Here is a 22,703-nt window from a genome sequence, read left to right on the forward strand (position 1 = left end):
CCAGTTCAGGAAAGGCCTACGGCTGGTTGTGGTCTATTTAGAAGACATTTCAAAGTGGCTTATGAAATCTTTTATTCCGGAAGTTACTTCCTATATATGTGTCCATGATTATAGAAATCACACACACACACACACACACACACAATCATAAAAGCAGGCTTCTTTCTTTATGACTGTTTCCAGAAACAGACCTCTTAGGTTACAGTTTTTCTGCCTCTTATGGAGACTTGATTGCAATATAAAGTACTTTAAAAATCTACCAGGTAATGAAAGAGAATGTAAAAAAGAATATATGTGTGTGTGTGTGTGTGTGTGTGTGTGTGTGTGTGTGTGTATATATATAACTGAATCACTTTGCTGTACACCTGAAACTAACACAACATTGTAAATCAACTGTGTGTGTGTGTGTGTGTATATAACTGAATCACTTTGCTGTACACCTGAAACTAACACAACATTGTAAATCAACTATATTTCAATTAAAAAAAAATCCACCAGGTACATGCAAGGTGAACATGCTTCTGGGAGTGTGAGAGGGAGAGATGGATGGAGAGGCAGCACACACAAACCCTGACTAGTTATTTCAGCTCTTCTTGCAAAATCAGCGAGTCGGAGGCTGTCCGGGTGATGACTGGGAACACGCCGCTCCAGAAAGATCGCAGCCCCGGTCACCTGCAGGTCTGCGTCACTGAAGCTGAAGCTTCATGGCTACATGCGGGACCCAAAGAGGCCTCTCGTGTTCCCCACGGCCCACCCACTCCCACCCTCCACCCCACCTCTCCTTCTTGGTGTCCCCTCCCCCCTACCTTTTTGGACACACAACCCAAGAACATTCTTCATTGTTCCTTTCAAAGGTCTGGGGTGGGTGTCATTAGACACTGAAGAAATCCCAACTCTCCTTTAGAGGGGAAACAGAGCTTGGCTAAGGAATTAGATGAACAGGAAAACTAACACAAACAACACACAACAGAAAGAAAACAGCACTGCCACACGAGCAGAAAAGAGGAGGCCATGGGGCCATGGCCACAGAGTGCACAGCTGAACCCTCTCCCTATCATCAACTATACTAAGGTTTCAGTGGTTTTTTGTTTTTCAGTTTGAAAAATCACCCAAGATACACTGCCATTCCAGCAAGAACCATCTTGCCTAAAAACACTTCCTCTAAGGGCACATCTGCCTCCGGAACAGGGTTCTTCCCACTGTCTCATAATGTCTTAATAACAATGTTACAAAACATTAGGGCTTGGAGATTTGGAGCCTTTTGGTCCGATATGTTCCACCAAATATGGTACCTGTGTCTCTGGTCAGCAAGATGGTTTTTAAGGTACATGCAAGTATTTATCCTTTTAATGGTTATGAGCTTATTTTAATCTGCATTAGAAAAAAATACCACCAGCACATCAGCCACTGTGCTCAGACCACCACTTAAGGTGAGCTCATTACTAAGTTCTAAGGCTAGTGTCTCATTAGATGCTTTCTGTGCCAACCAGTTGGCATGTGACTCATGCCGCCGGCGATCCCCAGACTTGGGGAGATGGGTCTCTCTGACCACGCTGGCCTGAGGGCTGTGGACAGTGTCTCCTGGCAATATCACCCCAGGCAACCCCATGAGGATGAAGAATTCCCCACAGCCCCCAGCCTCAGGCTTCAGCAATAGGTCTCCTTTCTTGAGTCAGACGCCACATTACCCTGGATTGTGAAACATTTAATGAAAAAAGAATCCGGCACTTTTAAAAGGTAGGTTTACAAATTTGATGCATTCTTAATATTAGCGATATATCTACTTCTAATACATTGCCTAAGAAAATAAGGTCTATGAAGACATCAACAAGATATTTAAGATTCATTATAAGCTACAGCACTTTGCAAATAAGTATCCAGTTTAATTGTAACAAACCACTGGTGAGCAAATTTAACTAAGTATATAAAAACATTAGTTAAATACAATTCTCTGGAAATATACATTATACCTACAGCTGTTTTTACAGTGAGATTCTTCCTTGTTTTTTCCCTTTTAATTCTCAAAATGGCGAATCACTGTATGGTCCTGGATCTCCAAGCTATAAAACTGAAATATGTGTTTCCAGCATAGCAGATGGTGACCAGGAAGGCGAAGAACTGGAGAAAACAAAGCATAATAGAAAGGGGGTTTAGGGCACATCCTAATTAGCAAAAGTTGTCATTTCACCTCTACTGAATAATGCACTTATGGCATCCCTTGACTCCAAGCTTTCTCATCTAAACCTGCTTTATTGGTTCAATTACCTTCCTTCTGAAACAATTTCAGGCTAGGCTGTTTTTCTTTTTTGGAACCTATCTGGAAAGCCTGGAGTCTTACTCCAATAAGCCCAGGGTGTTCACGTGGGGGTGAATATGGTGGTTTGCATCTGAGAAAAGCCCGTGTATTTGCCCGTGCATTTCTAATTTAGTATCGGTGATTTTAGACCAAAGCTTAACCTCACTGTCACAGGCTCAGTTTACACAAACAAGCTGAGTGGGTGGAAGGAAGCCAGGGGCCCACATGGGGTGTGAGTGCAGAGCCGGGAAAACGCCGGGCCCTCTCCTGGGGCAACCACAGCCCACTTCCACCTGATTCTTCATTTTTAAAAAAATTTTACTGACGTCCAGTTGATTTACAATGTTGTACTAATTTCTGCTGTATAGCAAAGTGACTCAGTTATACATATATGTACATTCCTTTTCATATTCTTTTCCATGATGGTTTATGACAGAATATTGAATATAGGTCCCAGTGCTATACAGTAGGACCTTGTTGTTTATCCATCCTATATAGACTAGTTTGCATCTGCCCAGCTGATTCTTGCTGTGTGCTAACTTGAGCCTCGTGACTTTTAACCTCACGTGAACCCACGCTCTTTACCCTTAAACAGAGATTTTGAATGAAATGAATACAGTGAACACCCATGGATCACCCACCAGCTTTAACATCATACTGTTGGTCTTCCTGTCTAACTGCCCGCCTCCCGCCCCATCACTTCTACTGCGGATAGAATATTATAAGGCCCATCTCAGAGAAACTTTTTTTTTTTCAGAGAAACTTTTAAAATTAGTTTTTTAAATTTGAAAAATACATACTTATGGTTTAAAAATGCAAACAGTACAGAAGCACATAAATTAAAAAGTAGAAGCCCCTCATCCCTCACTCCTCATGGTACATCACAGTCCCTGGAAGGAACCTCTGCTGGCGTCTATCTTCCTAGGCATCCTTAGAGCATAAACAAACATTTCTACTTCAACAAACAGAATCCTAGTGTGCTCATTTTCTGCCTCTCTCTCCCACTGACACTGTAGGTAGCAGAATCATTCTTAGAATACCTCAAACGTTTTTTCTCCCTCAAACACTTATTTTGTTCTAGCATTTGGCTTTCACTCAAGCAGACTCGTTCAGCCTCTTTGTGCTCCAGGCCATCGGGAGGCCCCATGATGCTCAAACCAGGAAGTTCACTGCCAAGGTGTCCCTCCCGCAGGTGATGCTTTTCCCTGCAGGTAACTTTGTCCTCCTCGCCCAGATCCTCAGCCGGCCTTGGGGATGGAGGAGGAGACCGTGGGGATGAAGTGCTCACTCACCGACGAGGCTGCCCAGCTGTTGAAGTTGTGACTGTCCCTCTCCAGGGAGACAGAAGACGCATCCACAATAGCGGCTGAGAGGTATAAGACGAAGGCACTGCCATTAAAGCACAGACCCTGGGAGACAGAGGCGCAGAGTGTTTAGGGAGCCTGGGAAGGTCTGGGCACACCCGGAGCTCAGAAGCGGCCAGAAGCACACCCCGGCTGTGGCAAGGGGCCCACCTGGACTCGTGAGGGGGGCAGGGGACAAGGGCGATGAGAAGGCAGCTCCTCGGCGCCTTAGGGGTACTCGGTGCACGCTGCTTCCTCGCTTACCAACGCTTTGAGGGGTTGCAAAGGGGCTCCTCAGTTGGAGCAGCAAATAAAATATCCCAAGCAGAAGGCAGACGCGTCTGACGTTTAGCATCTGCCAGCAGCAAGTAAAATTTTCGAAATTTGGCTGTAAACATCTTAAAACTGGGGGAGTTTACACAGAAACCCAGATTTCTGGATTCCCTTAGGAAGGGAAAAAAACAACAACAACAGAAGATCTAGCGATCCTGGGAGCACATTTCCAGCTTACTTCTCTGTGAAGAATATCCTGCAACGGTTGTTTAAGTCAGTGCATCTGGGTGGCAAGGATTCAACAGAGTTTACGCTCACTTGCATGACTTTCTGGTCTCTTCACACGTGTGAGTGTGGAACCCCAACGTGGAGGGGTCTCCTGACTGCTGGCCAGGGTTCTAATCACTACTCAGGCAGAGGAACATCCGGAGCAGGATGACATCAGAAAAAACTGCTGGATGGAAGTCGACAGACATGGGCCCAATTGTGCATGAACCTGTGCAAAGTCAGGAGGCTCCAAACCTCAGTTTTCTTAGCTATAAAATGGGGCCACACCTCATGATGATAAATTCTGAAAATGCAAATCAGAGCACTTTAAAACCAGGGAGTTTCAGAAGGGAGCAGTGTTAAAAAAGGAAAAAAAATGTAACATTAAAGGCAATATTTTAAGTTCTCAATGTAATAAATCAATGAAGGAGGCTTCGGTTTGGAGGAGAGACAGACTAATAGACGCTCTAGGCCAGAGGTCAGCAAAATAAGAACCCCGACCAGCAGTCAGGAGACCAAGACTTTGAGTCCCTTCAGAACTGTCACAAAATAGCTAAAAATATGGACGTGGCTTTGGCACTGGCTAATGAAGAGCAGCTGGAGAGTTCTGAGGCACATGCTAGAAATATGGATGTTTAAGGAGATTCTGGTGAGGTCTCGGATGGAAATGAGGAATATATGTTACTGGAAACTGAAGGAAAGGTGATCCTTGCTATAAAGTGGCAAAGAACTTGTCTGAAAGGTGTTCTAGTGTTTTGTGGAAGGGAGAACTTCAAGCAATGACACTGAACATTTAGCTGAGGAGATTTTTTTAGCAAAGTGCCGAAGGAGTAGCCTGGTTCCCCCGACAGCTTGGAGGAAAATGCAAAAGGAGAGAGATGAATTGAAGAAGGAATTGTTAAGCAAAAAAGAACCAGAACTGGGACTTCCCTGGCAGTCCAGTGGTTAAGACTCCGCACTTCCAATGCAGGGGGTGCAGGTTCGATCCCTGCTCAGGGAACTAAGATCCCACATGCCGTGTGTGCGGGTGCAGCCAAAAAAACAAAAATAACAAAACCAAAAAGAACCAGAACTTGGAGATTTGAAAAATTCTCAGCTCAGCCATATTGCGAAAAATGAGAAAGCTCTTTCAGAAGAGAACACTCAGGGTGTGGCCAAACAGCCTTTTGATAAAGAGATTACAGGTACAAACCACAGATCTAATCGACCATCTCAGCAGAAGCCAGGAATAGGTAAGGGATTATACCAGTAGAAACATTACAAGTTTGAACTGAAGGGGATGCAGATGTGCCAAAATGAAGGAGGGCTGTGGAACTTCTTGGATTCTATGGGACAGAACCACAGAACTATTTGACTGTGAAATAGCTTTATCTTTCACGAAAAGAATGAATCACCCGAAGGTGATTCAGAGATCATCAGGGCTGCCACTCTCATCTCGGGCCCAGTGGGCAGGCTGGTTCCTTCCTTCTCAGTTTCAAAGGGTGGGATTTCTGTGAGTCAGGTTGTCCCTACCCCCAGGGGTAGGGCCACCCTGCAGAGACACCAGGGTGACAATGCTACCCCAATGCACCAGGAAGGCAGAGCACTGAACCAAAAAAAGGATTGTTCTGGAGCCTTAAGATCAGATGGAATTTGCCTTGTAACTTTTGGGCTTGCTGGGGACCTGTCACCCCTTCCTTCTTTCCTATTTCTCCCTTTTGAAATGGGAATGTCTATCTGTACCCATCTCACCACTGTATTTTGGAAGCACTCAACTTGTCTGGTTTCACAGGTTCATAGCTGGAGAGGAATTCTGCCTCGGGATGAACTGTACCTCAAGCCCCACCCATATCTGACATAGATGATACTAAAAGGAGACTTTGGATCGAGACTTTAGTTGATGCTGGAATGAGTCTGGGGGATGTTGAGATGGAACGAATGTATTTGCATGTGAGATGGTCAAGATTGGGGGTGGCAGAATTTTTAAAAATATATTATTATTTTTATTGATACTAGTATTTTTTTATACATTTATTTTTATTTACTTATTATTTTTGACTGTGTTGGGTCTTCGTTGCTGCACGCAGGCTTTCTCTAGTTGAGGCAAGTGGGGGCTACTCTTCGTTGTGGTGCGCGGGCTTCTCATTGTGGTGGCTTCTCTTGTTGCGGAGCACAGGCTCTAGAGAGTGTGGGCTTCAGTAGATGCGGTGCGTGGGCTCAGTAGTTGTGGCTCGTGGGCTCTAGAGCGCAGGCTCAGTAGTTGTGGTGCACAGGCACGCAGGCTTTCTCTAGTTGAGGCAAGTGGGGGCTACTCTTCGTTGTGGTGCGCGGGCTTCTCATTGTGGTGGCTTCTCTTGTTGCGGAGCACAGGCTCTAGAGAGTGTGGGCTTCAGTAGATGCGGTGCGTGGGCTCAGTAGTTGTGGCTCGTGGGCTCTAGAGCGCAGGCTCATTAGTTGTGGTGCACAGGCCTAGTTGCTCCGTGGCATGTGGGATCTTCCCGGACCAGGGCTCGAACCCCTGTCCCCAGCATTGACAGGCGGATTCTTAACCACTGAGCCACCAGGGAGGCCCGGGGCAGAATATTATGGACTGAATGTGTCCCCCCAAATTCATATGTTGAAGCCCTAACCCTCAATGTGATAGTATTTAGATACGGGGCCTTTGAGGTAATTAGGGTTAGAGGAGCTCATGAGAGTGGGGTCCCCCTGAGAGGGTTAGCACCCTTCTAAGAAGAGACGAAAGGGAGCTCACATCCTCTCTTTCTCTCTCTGCCAATGTGAGGACACAGCAAGATCAGCAGGTATCTGCAAGCCAGGAGGAGAGCTTTCACCAGAAACCAACTATACTGACACCTGATCTTAGACTTCTAGCCTTTAGAACTGAGAGAAATTTCTGTCATTGAAGCTTCCCGTCTAGGGTATTCTGTTTTGGTACCCAAGCAGACAAAGACAGGTTCTGTAACCTACACATTTTCTTATCTATTCCCCCTACCCCACCCCCAGGCTGTGTCTCCCTTTGTAATCATGCATCCAGCATGGAGTCAGGACAAGAATCCAGTCACTCTTGACTACACCTGCTCCTCAATGTGAGGTCACCTAGCTGTTCAACTAACAGTGACTTTCATTTTTCATTCTAACTCTTTACCTCTCAACATCAAAGAACTCTGGTACACGAAGGGTTAAAGCCACGGCCCCAGGAGGGGTTTGGAGGACACAAGATCTGCAGAGGCTATGCCCTGACACACCTGTTCCTAGATGACACTGTTTATAGGGAATTAATAAAACAAGAGTGTACGTAGAGAACAGAGCTTCTCTTGATTCAGTCTTCTGAGGACCGGTTTGCTACTTTGCCTAAAAGGAATTCCTGGACCTTCCAACAATGCTGTTTCACACTCAGGTGTAAAACACCTGTGCTGGGTTCTCCCTGGCTTTGCCCTCTGCTTTCTTGGCAGAGACAATCCCGAATTGTCTGGAGAAGGACTAAATTCCGTCCTACCTAATGGGCAGTGGACAGGAAGAACACCCATGGTTTCCTTACCACCGTGGTCCAGGGCACCTGGGGAATCCTGGTGTAGGTCATCGTTATGTAGATGATGAGGAAGAAGACGGTGAGTACCCAGTAAAACACAGCTACAAACATGACCCAGCCAAACGCAGGGACCCGGAAGTACTCAGTTCCAGCGATCAGTGTCCATACCAGCAGTCCCAGAACCTGTAAAAGAGGAGAGGCCATGGAAAAGAAAATGGAGGTGGAAGAGAAAATGAAGAAGAAGGAGGAAGTGGGGACAGAGAAAAAAGTAATTATACAAAGTGTCAATTACAATTTTTCCTCATATATACGGGTACATGTACCAAATGTGATCTGGCCGCAAGCTCACATTCTTGCAAATGCCAGGAAGGTTAAATGAATGAACAGAACAGGCAGGGCAGAGAACAGGACAAACAAGAAACCCACACCTTGTTTCTGTGGGAAGTCTCTGCCCAGCTCTGCCTGGCCAGTTGTGGGCTGGTTTTCTCAATCTTTCTCCCACCCCCACCCCCAGGAGAACACAGAAACTCAAGTTTGTACATGATGATCTCAATTTTTAAATGTCAGCACTAATAAAGAGGGACAAAACAACACACATCTGTGGCTGGAATCTGCTCCTGATACCTGTGAAGGGAACAAGACATAAGTCATGCATTTATTTCAGCAATGGTCACCCGGCTTCACTGCTGCTACAGAGCAAGACAAGCCCGAAGTCCCACCACATCACCACTGAGTGAAGGAAGGACGCTGGTCTACGCTGTGTGAGTCTCCGGTCCTCAAGGAGGGAGGCCACGGCGAGGTGTGCCTTCCAGGGCCCAGGAGGACTTTATTCCTAACTCATAGTAAAGGTGGCATCTAAACCCTATTCCCAGGAGACAGCATCAGGCGTGTGGGACAGACTCTGGCAGCAGATCTGGCTGCTGTGTAACTCGGGGCAAGCAATTTCCTTCCTATCTCAGCTCTCTCCATGGGATGCGGGACAAGACATGAAAGTGACTCTGATCACAAAGCTGGTCATTCGGCGTTGACACCTGAGCACCTGCCCTGAGCACATGCCACAGGCCGGGCTTCCTGCTCCGCGGGCCCCGAGGATAGAGCAGGGCAGAAACCAAACAGACCTGTTCATGCACAACTTAGAGTCTCATGGGGGGAAATATCTGAATAGTTACAGTTGTGAAAATGCTCTGAAGGAAATAAAGGGTGTGAAAAGGGTCTGTGACGGGGGCTGTGACCTTTCTGGCAGGGACAACAAATGTCCGAGGGGGCTGTGCTGAGGAAGAGCCTGAAGACCCTCTGGGAGCTAGTGAGACGGGCAGAAGACATCGTCCCAGGCAGAGAGCAAGGCATGGGCAGAGGTCTGCAGGGGAAGGGCCTTCTAGAACCTGTAGGAGAGTGGAGGACGTTAGGACATGGGTACAAGATGTTAGAGGGCTTGGGGAGGGTCAGATTACGTGGGCCCAGGACACCTAAGGATTTTGTACTTTATCCTAAGAGCTACAGGAGGATTCTGAGCAAGACAATGATAAGATCAGGTTAAGTTTTCGCAAGATCACTCTGACTGCATGGCGAGAACAGGCAAGCAGAGTGGGGGGTAGGGGTAGGGAAACAGTTCGGAGACTGCTGTAATAATCCAAGTGGAAGAGGATGATGTGTCCAACACCAAGATGCTGGTGAATACTGGGAAGTGAGTGATTCAAGGCAAATTTCAGAAGGAGACGGGACCTTCACAGATTTGACAGATTAGATTAGGATAAAGTGGAATTACCCCCAGGTTTCTGGAAAGACTCCCCAGTGGATTAGGGTGCCACTTCCTCAGCTGGAAAGATGAAACAGGAACAGGTTAAAGGGCTGACCCGGGCTCAGTTTACAACCTATCCAGTCTAGGAGAGCCAGAGACCTCAGGATGGGGTTAGAAGTGGACAGTCCAGGGGGAAGAGTTCAGGCCCCTCTCTAGGAAAGAAGACTTCCTGTCAGGATCACTGAGCCCTCAGACAGGCTTCCAGGGGACCTTTTAAACTGTTCACTGAGACAAGCCCACCTCCCTGGCGAGGTCTGGATGTCTGTGCTGGGGAGCAGGGAACAGACTCTAAATGCTGCTGCTTCCACTCCTTAGAGCTGAAAGTTGATGTTCTTTTATCTGCTTGATGTCGTACATGAATTCTGAAGAAACATCTAATGGAGATGTATTTTTGTGTTTACATCTGTGGCAACGGAACTTATTGAAAGTGAAGAAGCACAAAACAGGATAAAAACCCAGAAAGTGCCAAGCCTCAACACCCAAGGGGTTCTGGTCCGGAATTCATCACAACTGACAGGTCACCTACACACACAGGTGTGCTATTCCGTTGGATCAGTAAGACAGGTAACACACCTCTCATCCACCATGGCAGGGTCTGAAACAACAAGGGCTTCTTGATTCAAACTGAAGGGGTCAGAAGGGCCCTCTGTTGATTCACACAGGAAATAACCACAGGAAGAGCCACTGCCACGTGGCAGCTGTCTCTCCAGGAGCGTACAAGAGTTTAAGAGTTGCCAGCATAAGCTTGTGCCAGCTAAACAGGCTCAGCTAACAGCTCTTGGCTCTGAATGTGAAAATGGTTTTCATTATTAAAGCAAGTGGAGTCCACTATCCAGAGACGCTCTGTCTAATGTGCTAGCGGCGGTCATCTTTTACACACAGAGATAATATCGCTAACTGAGCTGTCTCTCAATAAACAGGAATTCTTGACCCAAGATCTTACCAGCAAACACAGGAAAAGAACTGTCAAGAAAAGAATTACTCTACCCAAGTGAATTTCCTAGGTAAATGAAATATATCCAGAAGCACACTTTTTGTCTCTCACTATAACCAATACTGATGAAAAGCACTCTACAAAAATGTTACTCATCTCTGTGTGTATGTGTGTGTGTGTGTGTAACTAGATCTTTGCTTAGACTACAAAAATACTGTTTGTTTTTCCACTGATAAACATTATTTTAAGCCAACCCTTTTTTTTGAATGGTAAATCTAAGACTTAAAAAAGTTTAAGAAAGTGATAAGTGCAGGTAAAAATAAGCACAGCAGTATAAAATACACAAAGAAGTTACAAACACCAGTTGTAAATTCTCAAGAAACCAACATAAAAATTTTACATCCAGCCTTCCTCACTTCTTTCGCTTGCATTTATAACTACCACCTGCAAATCCTTTTCTTTCTCCTTTAAAAATACGGATCACTCAGTATATGGTGCCTATAACTTGTTTCTTTCAGTCAGCCATGCTACCTAGGACCTCTTTCCAGATCTATGTTGATTTTAACAGCTGCCCAGTTTTCCGTAATTCATGTAACCAGTTCCCTATGGAGAAAAATTTAAGTTGTCTCCTTTATGTTTGTACAAAAAATACCCAGGGGACATTCTTATATAATGTATACCTCTGCAAACCTGAATTCCAGGATAGATTTCTAGAAGTGGAATTTCTAAAATATTTTAAGCTTTAGAGGTACTGTCAAATTACTCATCAAAAAACTTGTGCTAATTCATCCTCTCATCTGAGTAGGCCTGCTCTTCCCTTCCAACCTCATTAAATGCCCAGGTTTTAAATGATTAAAAACCTGACTAAAAACAAAACAAAAGAGATCTCATGTTTTGCCCTTCACTGCTTGACTGAAGTACAGCACAGAGGAAAGTATACAAATCCTAAGTGAACAGCTCGATGAATTTTCACAAACTGGACCAACTTGTGTCACCAGCATCCACCCAAGAAAGAGAACATGACCAGCACCGCTGCGGCGGAGGGGGGGCTCCATCACGCCTAGTTACTCCTTCCCTCCTCCGAGGGTCCCAACTCCCCTGGTTTCTGTCATCCTGTTTTGGAACTTCACAGACATGGAATCCTATCGTCCATGCTCCCATGTTTGATTTTTCTCACTCAACATTGTGAGTTTCATCCACAACACTGAACATCATTTGTTCACTCTCTCAGCTGCCCAGCAATGGTTCTCAAACGTCAGAATCAATTGAAGGGCTTGTTAACCTACAGGTGGATGGGCCTCTCCCCAGAGTTTGTGATTAGTAGTAGGTCTAGGAAGGGATCTGAGAATCAGCATTTCTAAGTTCCCAGGGTATGTTGCTGGTTCAGGGACCACACACGAAGAACAGATGTACTGTATCCTTCTTGTTTATTTTAGTTTGCATTTTCCTGATCAGTCGTGAGGATGGAAGAGCATCTTTTCAAATGCTTATTAGCCACTTCTAGTTCTGATTTATTGACGTTTTAAAAAAATCACTTTCTTACTGACCTGTAGAAATCTTTACATAACAGGGATGGTAACAAACTACATATGTGGCAATATTTTCCCATCCAGCTTTTTAAAATTCAGTCTTCAGTCACATGGGAGTTTAAAATTTTTACACAGTTAACTGGTAGCTCTTTGAACCTTCTTCTATTCCTATGTACTTAGGAAGGGCTTCCTCAGCACAAGATTATAAAACGATTCTCCTATATTTTCTGATAGCTTTGTGTATATGCTTAAATCTTTCAACAAACTAGAATTGAATTCTATATACGGGGTGAAGAAAGTCCAACTTTATTTTTTTTCTAGCAGATGGTCAGGTGATCTGTTATCACTTACTGGTGACTTCTCACATTTTGGGTCAGTTTCTGGAAACTTTATTCCACTCATCTGTGTTGACTGCTGTGCCAGCACCAATTCCTGCAGCTTCAGCATGTATTTTAGGCTTTTGGATAAAGATTTCAAAATGGACACATGAATCTAACTTTGTTCTTTCCCCAAACCCTTCTAAAATTATCATCAGAATGAGATGAATAGGAAAGGAGACAAAAGTGACACATTTTTGGAAGGGGCTCCCCTGAGTACCCAAGCATAATGGATGAAAACAGACCCAACCGAGGTTCAGAAATCTCAGAACCTCAGGTGCAAAGAGAAGATGTTTTGAACAATCAAAGAACCACCAAGGATCAGAAAACAGAAAGGCTTTTAACCTTTTCCAGAAGCAGACAGAATGTTAGAAAATCATGGCAAATGCTTTCAAATTGGAAAGTGGCTTCTAACCCAGAAATTACCCAGGAAAATAATCAGTGAAGAGCAAGAGGGAGACTTTTTTTTTTTTTTTCAGATATGCAACATCTAAAAAAAAATCCACCTTCCACACATTCTCTTTCAGTAATCTACTAAAGGATATGACCCAACAAAATGAGGGTATAAACTCTAAAAGAGGAACTATTGAGAAAACCAACAGAACTCTGTGGGAGAAAGGTGAGGGTAATCCCCAGAAGGGGAAATCCAGGCATGACAAACGCCCCAGGCACAGAAGGCAACCAGGTCAGATCGGAGCCGAGTGACTCAAAAGACAGGGACTGGGCTTCCCTGGTGGCGCAGTGGTTGAGAGTCCGCCTGCCGGTGCAGGGGACACGGGTTCGTGCCCCGGTCCGGGAGGATCCTGCGTGCCGCGGAGCGGCTGGGCCCGTGAGCCATGACCGCTGAGCCTGCGCGTCCGGAGAGGCCACAACAGTGAGAGGTCCGCGTACCGGGAAAAAAAAAAAAAAAAAAAAAAGACAGGGACTTCCCTGGTGGTCCAGTGGTTAAGACTTCACACTCCCAATGCAGGGGGCCCCGGTTACACTCCTGGTCAGGGAAGATCCCCCCCGTGTCGCAACTAAAAGATCCTGCGTGCCGCAACTAAGACCCAGCGCAGCCAAATAAATAAATAAATATTTTTTTAAAAAAACAAAAACACAAGACAGGCATGGTGAAGGCCATCACCACCGTGCCTTTTGTCACTTCTTCTTAACCTGGTGAGTCGATTAGCGAATCTGCTCCACCCTAAGTGAGGGAGGAAGCCAAGAAAGAGTTAGACAAGGGATCCAGGAAACCAGAAAGTCAGCCCAACAGAAAGGTAAAGGGAATTCCAAGGTGAAGGGAGATCCCCAGGAGAAATGTATGCAAGATAAAAATGCGAACTCTGATTATCTGATGGGAATGGGAAACCTTACTGAAAGGCTATTAGAAAAATGCGAGGTGAATTAGCTACAAAGAAAAGTGAGCAAATTCTTAAAAAATAGGTACGTAATTAACGTCACTAAATACCAAAAGAAACCATTTGCAGCTGTTTGTAGTTAAGTGTTCACTGTAGCACTTGACTCTAACATTTACACAGAGATAATAAATATTGAATATTGACCTGAACAAATGATAACAAGGAGAGGAAAGCAATAAGGATGATGCAATGGACTGAATATTTCAATGAACTGCCTTGTGGAATGAGATTGATTGCCTCACCCACCCCGCTTCCTGAATGGTACCAGATATCTGTGTTTTTTTCTATGAGGAAGGTTTTTTAAAACTGAAAACCTTCAACGTCGTGACCTCTTGAGACTGTCAGCGAGCTGATTCCAGCAGCCCTGCTGGACACTCCGCATGCACATGTCCCCACGCAGCTTCCTTATTCTAGGGTCCTGTGGACCAAGGAAACAGATGCCTTAGATTTTTAAAAATCACACTGAAAGACACACTGAGTTTGTCTGTGAGTTCTCTCCTGCCTCTGAAGCCTCTGAACTTTGTGACAGCTGTTCTGCTAAGGGTCTCATTTATTCAAATGTACACTGAGCATCTCTTATATGAGCCAGGGCTTTTTCGAGGCACTACGGGTTGGCTGATTTCTTTCTGACTTTAGCCTGGAACCGGGATGGGCACCATCTGTCCTTCGGCCTTGAAAACAGACAGGTGACTTCTGACAATGAACTAGGCTACCCTAGGAGCAACGCACCAGCTGTTTCCAGCTGGCTTTGCCCCGGGGGAGTTGTGTTGATCCAGGTATGAGCTCAGCACACCTCCAAAATACCTCATTGGGCTTTAGATCATTGACCGTATTAATTCCTTGCAATAAAGTGGCGTTGAAAACTGGCTACTGTAGACTTACTCTTATGTGTTCTGCAAGGAGAGAACCAAACAATATGACCATGCCAGGCTGTCTCCTCCTGTCATGTTTAATACCACACATACGTGACAACATTCAAACATTCAAAAACTTCACTGAGGGCTTCCCTGGTGGCACAGTGGTTAAGAATCCTCCTGCCAACTCAGGGGACAAGGGGTTCAAGCCCTAGTCCAGGAAGATCCCACATGCCGCGGAGCAACTAAGCCCATGCGCCACAACTACTGAGCCTGCGTTCTAGAGCCCGCAAGCCACAACTACTAAGCCCATGTGCCACAACTACTGAAGCCCACGCACCTAGAGCCCGTGCTCCGCAACGAGAACCCACTGCAATGAGAGGCCTGTGCACCGCAACGAAGAGTAGCCCCCGCTCGCTGCAACTAAAAAGAAAACCCACGTGCAGCAACGAAGACCCAATGCAGCCAAAAATAAATAAATAATTTATTTTTTTTTAAAAAACCTGAGTGTGCACTGGTGGTGCAATGACGGGGGAAAACAGACATGGTCTTTGTCTCTGGAAAAGGTCGGTCAATGGATATTCGACTATGAACTGTGGTTAAGTCCTATGAAAGGAAACTAGGCTGATACAAGAATGTAAAGCACAAGCACCCAACCAGGTCTGGATGGTCAGAGGCAGTTTAAGATTAAGTAGGTGAATGGGAGTTAGCCAGGCAACATTTGGGTGATGGAGGGAAAGCTAAGACTCTGAGATCTCAAAGACATCCCATCTGATGACATGAGTCTCCCACAGGCTCTGATCCAATACACGAAGGTCAGATGGAAGTTCAGTTCCAGAGGAGACTGACCCATGGCTTGGCATCGGATGTCAGTCTCCAGACTGCACCTTTTCTCGAAGTCAAGACTCATTCCATAGTGGTTTGAGGGCCAAAGAATGTGAATGCTGGAAGAGAAGTTCAGGAGATGTTTGGGATCAACAAGCTTAGAGCTAGTTAGTGGTCAGAGCAGAACCAAACATCTAGTCTGATGTTATTTTAATTTGTAGCATCGGGTCTTGATGTCTTTCTCCCCTTCTCCACTTCCCCATTCTCTGGCTGGGGTGATGCTAGCACTCGCGATAACGTCAGACTGAGAAGCAGAGCTGGCTCAGTAGGGAAATCAGGTACTCCAGATTCAGCCTGTCCTTGGCCAAGTTACCAACCTGAGCCTGTTTCCTTATCTGTAAAATGGGGATACAGAAACTTTCCTCATAGGGTTGTTGGAAGACAAAGTGAGTTAATATGTGCACAGCAGTGCCTGGGATCAGCTGGGTGCTGGGTCAGTTATTACTATTATGCTAGTATTATTAACAGGGTTGACAGTCACTCTCAGAAGTCTGTCCCCTCCTCCTTTCCCAGTATCCTCTTCTCTATCTTTCAAGATTTTTACACCTGTACGGAGCCAAAGAGTCTTACCTATGTCCAGCTCCCTGAAATATGGGCTGAACTCGAGGCCTCTCCTATGGGCAAGATGCCCAACAAGATGCCAGGCTAAGTGAACCAGGAGCGTTTGACCCTTCAGCTCTGTCCTCTGTGCCTGTGTGGACACCCTCAACATCATGGTTACCATGTCCTCTGTTCCTATTTGGTTAAATGGTACAATGCCAAGGCCATCTGGCCTGGTAGAAAGATTCAGGCTTTGAATTCTTACCAGCTGTGTGACTGGGCAAATAACATTTATCTCTTTAACCAATATTTTTTGAGCACTTACTATGTGCCCAGGCCCCAGGTAATAGTAATAGCATATTATGTCCTAGAGAGTAAGGAAGAGCTTTACATGCCTCACCTCACTTTAACCCACACAGCTGCCCTCTGAATAACTTTCATCAGGACCCTCTTACAAATGGAGAAACAGGCACTATGTGTTACATAACTTAGTCCAGACTTTTAACTATGGTGCCACATAATACCAATAACATGCCCCAAATCAGTTAATTTCTCCATGCCTCAGCTTCTTCACCTCTACCCAGGGATAAAATGTATCTTCTAGAATTCACATGAGACAAGATGCTCTATAAATGATAACTACTATTGTGATTAATAATAGCAAAAACAGAGCATTTGGCAGACCACAAACCTGCCCTGAGGGCCAGCCACATGCAAGGCTGAAGAAGCCGGCACCTGCTCTGTTTTCTTGCTGTGATGGTTCGGAGCATCACCTAGAATGGCACCAGCCAACCCCTCCCAAGCACAAGTCTCTGGGCAGAAATAAGCTCTGGTAAAATGAGCAGATGCCTTGATGCAAACCCATGCCTGGTTCTGCAAAACAAAATTCCTCAGAGCTGCCCACTGATGCTGGGCCACCAGGCAGTGCTCGAGCTCATCGTCACAAAGCCTATTATCTGCTGGCCTCTCACGTGGCACCTTGGTTCATTTAAAATAGAGACAAATAGAAAGAAAACAGGGATGGCTGCAAATCCTATCTGCTCTGATGCTTTAAACATCCGACTCAGAGAGCTGCTGTTTTCAACTCAATGAAGACCAAGAAACCCTGGAAGAAAGCTGATATATTACAGAGGTTGACATCAGAGCCATCTGAGGTCAGCAACCACACCATGAGCACCTGCTACAAGCCAGACACAGTGCTGGGTGCTCAGGGTCCAAAGGTGAGCAGGGCACGAGTCCCCACTCCTGAGGACTCTACCACCTCGTGTGAGAGATGAACACCATCCAGTTCCTTCTTTTTCATGGGGCTTGACAACTGTGGGCCATGGTCACCCGCAGCCCGCTGCCTGTTATGTACAATCCACAAACATGGCCAATGCTCATCCATTTAAGCGTTCTCTAAGGCTGTTTTCATGCTACAACAGCAGAGTGCGTGGCCTTTGGCTGCAAAGCCTAAAATATCTACTATCTGGACCTTTACAGAAAAAATTTAGCCAATCCTGTGAACCGTCACACTTACTCTCTGCATCAGGAAATAGACACACGTGCACATACAGTTGGCATATTTTTGTTTCCTGCATTGTTTCAAATAAACCAGATGATTAACACACTGAGCAAGAGGAGAGGATAGGGAAAAAGCGTGCACCCTTTCCCTGCACCGTCGAGGAACTGTATCATACTCAAGATGACAGCTCCCTACACCTGCTGAGTGCTGTCAAGTCACCTCCAGGCCCCTTCCAGATCAGTAGTGCTTCTGTTCAGCAAGCATGGCGAAGTTTTCCATTTACCCACTAGAGGGTGACGAAACACTGCTTATGAAAGATTTAGGAGCTACGGTCCCTCTTCGAGGGGATGAGATTAGAGTTTACCATCTGTCTGGATAAGTTCCTACACTTGAAGCACATTCCACAGAGGTGGCAGGATGTGGAAGAATAAACTCGGTCTGGGACCCACCCATTAGACCCAGATGTTGCCTGGAAACAGATGTGACAAGAAATGTACTCGGCTGGCTTGCGATAAGGATTAATTAATACAAAGACTTGGAAGGGCACATTTAATCCATGCGCCCCCACTAAGCTTTACTGAAGTAGGCTTAACACCTGCTGCTTTCTTCAACAAGAAACTGTGCCTCTTCGGGCCTCTGCTTCCCAATCTGGGAAATGGGGAAGACAGAGTTAGGAAAGCAGTTTTCAAATGGGAGTGGGGGGACCAGCACCTGGGAGATGCATATGTGAATCACCCGGGGGTATTTCAAACCACCTTCTTCTTGGTCATCTTCCCACTTTCACACACCATGAGGGTGGGTGACTCCCTCTGGCCCTGCTTGACTGCTCCTCAAGTACCATTATAGGAGACCCTTGGGTGTTGCAGAGCAGAGCAAAGCTTGAGGCCTAAGGGATGCTAGCAGTTTGTGACTTAACCTTGCTCTTGCTTGGAACTTTAGTGTGCCATCTATGATCAATTAAAGGCCTGCTCTGAGGGAAACCACAGAACCTCAATAGTCCCAGCAGGCAACTGAATGGAAATCTGCATACTGGGCTGGTTTTCAAATATATTTACAAATTCTTTGACACACCTCTTGAATACAGGCTCCTCTCAAATGTTTCTGTTGAACGGAGTATGGCAGAAATGATGCTATGTGATTTGGGAGGCTAGGTCATAAAAAGGATCCAGCTTCTCCTGGGCTCTGGGCAAGTTAGCAGCCACGTTGTGAGGACACTCAAGCAGTCTTGTGGGGAGGCCCACACAGAGAGGAACAGAGTCCTCCCACCAACTTGCCAGCCAGGCGAGTGACTGCCTTGGTGAAATGGATCTCCAGGCTCAGTCAAGCCTTAACTGACTGCAGCCCCAGAAGACACCTGACTGAGCCCCAGGAAAATGCCTGACCCAGAACTGCCCAGTTAAGTTGATCTTGAATTCCTGACTCACAGACACTGCGAGTGATAATACATATTTACTGCTGTTTAAAACTATTATGCTTGGGGGTGATCTGTTATGCAGTAATAGATGACTAATACATGAAGTTCATCCAATGTGGGCTTGCGTCCAAGAGGCAGAGTGGTAGGGAGGGAGGACCGAAGACCTAAGTTCGTCACTAACTTTCTGGCCCCGCTAAGCCTCAATCTGTGCCTCCATGAGATGGGCATGGCACCATCTAGGTTGCTGCAGGGTCTGAAGGTGTTTTGTGACTTGCAGAGAGCTACATAAACAGCGGTGATTACTGGTCTCATGCTTTTCTCCTCTAGGAAACATGATGCAATGCTTAGCAGAGCTGGCATCTTGGCAGTAAGGGTCCTAGAGTATTCAGCCAGTGAAATAAAGTGGGGTCTATTCCTGTAGTTAGAACCATGGGGCTCAGGGCATTAAGGACGTGCTAGAGGACAGGCTGGCACACTTTTCCTGTGAAGGGCCACACAGTAAATATTTCGGGCTTTCTGGGCCATATGTGCTCCATCACAACTATTCAATTCTGCCACTGTGGCATGAAAGCAGCCACAGACAATATGCAAAAGGATGGGAGTAACTGTGTTCCACGAAAACTATTTACAAAAACAGGTGGCAGGCTGGATTGGCTGGCAGGCTATCACCTGCCAACCTCTGCCCTCGAGCCTTGCTTCTCCAAGTGTGTGGTCCCCAGAGCAACGGTCACACCTCCAAGGAGCTTGTTAGAAATGCAGACTCTGGGACCTCCCTGGTGACCCAGTGGCTTACACTCCGCGCTCCCAATTCAGGGGGCCCGGGCTCAATCCCTGGTCAGGGAACCAGATCCCACATGCCGCAACTAAGAGTTCGCATGCTGCAACTAAAGATCCCGCATGCCTCAACTAAGACCCAGTGCAGCCAAATAAATAAATATTTTTCAAAAGAAGAAGAAGAAGAAGAAATGCAGATTCTCAGGCCACCCAGCACTGAATCGGCATCCCTGGGGGAGGGGTCCAGCCACGTGTTCTGAAAACCTCCAGCAGCTCAGCTCTGAGAAGGCCCACCTTCCCTCCCTCCTTTCCCCCGAACCCCATACACCAGGGGCTTACGAGGGATCTTGGGTGACAATGACCTGATCAAAGATCTCAGGCCTCACAAAGGACACACATCATCTCAGTATTCTCCATGAATCAGTGAACAACACTGGATTCATGGTCCTGGGTCACCAGTATGCAAAGGAGCAGTCAGTCCTGGTCAAATAGCTCAGAGTCTGCAAGAAAACAGAACAAACTGTGTGGTAGCAGCACTCTCAGGGTGAAGGGATTGGGTTCAGTGACACCCAAAGGCCTCCTCAGTCCCTGAGGCTGAGGGAGCCCTTTGTGGTCAGACGCCGGCCCAGCTCCCAGCCCTGCTTGCTTCTTCCAGCAAAGTTCTTTGAATGCTGGTTTCCTTCCATTTTGGTGAAGCGCTGGGGTATAAAAGGGAAAGGGCGGAAGGAAAAGGGATACCTTTTAAGGAACAAAAGAGAGATGAAAGGCATATAGGGAAGAAGCAAAAGGAAGGAGGAGAAGAAAGGAATTATGGGGAGTGGGGATCACTACAAAGCAGCACCTTCTTCTTCGACCTGGGGGGACCCTCCAACCCATCACGACGATAACTGTCTTGCCTCTCATCAGCATCAGGTCTGCCTATGGTATTGCCAGTTACATCACTCATCTCATTCAGCCACACACAGCCGCGTGGTGTAGAGAGTCATGATCCCCAGTGTAAGGTCAGGTCCAAATCCACAGTCTACAAAGCCGGGTCTGAGGACTCCTTTCTGCTATGGAACCTCCCAGCACCGCCCACAGGAGCACAGCTCTGCTTGAGGTCAAGGAAGCATCTCACACGAAGGAGCCTTCCTGTGTGCTGACTCTACTGCATCGCAGGCCCCCTCTGGGCACGTTCCCCCTAGGGGTGGGGCTCCACCTCTGTCCTCCACCCTTGAGGCACCAGGAGAAGGAGGAGATCAGACAAAGCAGGTCAGACACTGTAAACAGTACAGTATCACAAGTCACACAGACGCTCTTTAATGTCAACCTTAAAAGAACTGCAATAAAAACCAAGCAAAGAGGATTATGAACTGCTTTCCTCCACCAAAGATGCCGAGCGCTCGAACCACAGCTGCAATGGGTCGAAAAGCCGAACGCTCAAACTGAGGAAGCCGGATCAACGTGCTGGACGTGGGGGGCTGTGCAGCTCTCTGTCCAGGCTGCTGTTCTACGCGGTCTGTCCTTACCTCGGTCCACGTGCCCTTTGGGTGTCTAAGTGACTCTGAGTGCAGGAAATAAGGTTGTGCTTCATCTTTAGCTGAGGGCTCGGATCCCTCAGCAGTCAGGTCTTGCTTCCATGGAGCTGGAAAGGCCCTGGCAACGTGCTCCCTTGCTGGTCCAGCGGTTAAGAATACGTCTTGCAGGGACTTCCCTGGTGGTGCAGTGGTTGAGAATCTGCCTGTTGATGCAGGGGACACAGGTTCGAGCCCTGGTCCAGGAAGATCCCACATGCCGCAGAGCAACTAAGTCTGTGTGCCACATCTATGGAGCCTGCGCTCTAGAGCCCGTGAGCCGCAACTACTGAGCCCTCGTGCCACAACTGCTGAAGCCCATGTGCCTAGAGCCCCCGCAACAAGAGAAGCCACTGCAATGAGAAGCCCACGCACCGCAATGAAGAGTAGCCCCCACTCACCACAACTAAAGAAAGCCCACACAGCAATGAAGACCCAACACAGCCACAAATAAATAAATAAATAAAAATAAAGTTCCCTTAAAAAAAAGAATGGGCCTCGGGCCTGGAACACAGCATTACCAAGAGATAAAGAACCAGAGAGCCTGTGCAGGGCTTATCACCTCGTGTGGGAATATCTTTCCCTGTTTCAAGCGCAGTGAGTGTTCCTTTGTTCTGCTTTAGTATGTACACAATGGCCCTCAGGCATGTCCCCAGCTTTCAGACTCCAAAGGGGAAGCGTTGGGGCCTTTCTGCTGTGGCTTAAGAAGGGTGCTCATAGGCCAACTGCCCTGTGTTGGCCATCACGGGGGCTGCCTAGTGAGGAGGGACTGATGTCTACTATTGAAACTGATGCCTCTTCTCCACGTAGGTAAAGCAATGTCCCATCCAGATGCGTTTTTCTTGGTAACTCCAATTCCAAGGTGCAGTGGCAGAAGTGTTTAAAGTGCTGCCTGAGATTGGTGATCAGTACAAGATGTTCTGCTCCCTTGGGACTGAAAACTAGTGATGGTACTCAGCTTGACATCTGTCTTTCAGTCATTTCCATACTGTTTTGATTACTGCAACTTTATAACAAGTTTTGAAATCAGGAAGTGTGAGGCCTCAGGCTTTACTTTTCTTTCTCAAGATTTTTTGGATGTTCATGATCCTTTGAAATTCTATATGAATTTTAAAAATTTTCTGTGCTTCGGTGCTGGGAAAACTGGACAGCTACATGTAAAAGAATGAAATTAGAACACTCCCTAACACCATACACAAAAATAAACTCAAACTGGATTAAAGACCTAAATGTAAGGCCAGACACTATAAAACTCTTAAGAATTTTCTTAGAGGAAATTCTAAGATTCTTAGAGGAAAACATAGGCAGAACACTCTATGACATAAATCACAGCAAGATCCTTTTTGACCCACCTCCTAGAGAAATGGAAATAAAAACAAAAATAAACAAATGGGACCTAATGAAACTGGAAAGCTTTTGCACAACAAAGGAAACCATAAACAAGGCAAAAAGAC

General features: G+C 46.3%; 1 protein-coding gene across 2 annotated transcripts in view; it reads right to left on the reverse strand.

Moving 5' to 3' along the window:
* Positions 1-1,849: 1,849 nt before the first annotated feature.
* Positions 1,850-22,703, reverse strand: part of CMTM8 (CKLF like MARVEL transmembrane domain containing 8) — a 94,659-nt gene continuing 73,805 nt past the window's right edge. The window contains exons 2-4 of one of the 2 annotated variants that reach the window (XM_024116535.1): positions 7,697-7,870; positions 3,589-3,705; positions 1,850-2,118 (exon numbers count right to left, since the gene is read on the reverse strand). In XM_024116535.1, the coding sequence (XP_023972303.1) occupies positions 2,035-2,118; positions 3,589-3,705; positions 7,697-7,870 (375 nt within the window). In that variant the 3' untranslated portion in view covers positions 1,850-2,034. The remainder of the gene's footprint in view (positions 2,119-3,588; positions 3,706-7,696; positions 7,871-22,703) is intronic. The other variant, XM_055079781.1, reaches the window with a different exon arrangement.

This window comes from Physeter macrocephalus, chromosome 18, assembly GCF_002837175.3.
Source record: "Physeter macrocephalus isolate SW-GA chromosome 18, ASM283717v5, whole genome shotgun sequence".
NCBI classification, from domain to species: domain Eukaryota; kingdom Metazoa; phylum Chordata; class Mammalia; order Artiodactyla; family Physeteridae; genus Physeter; species Physeter macrocephalus.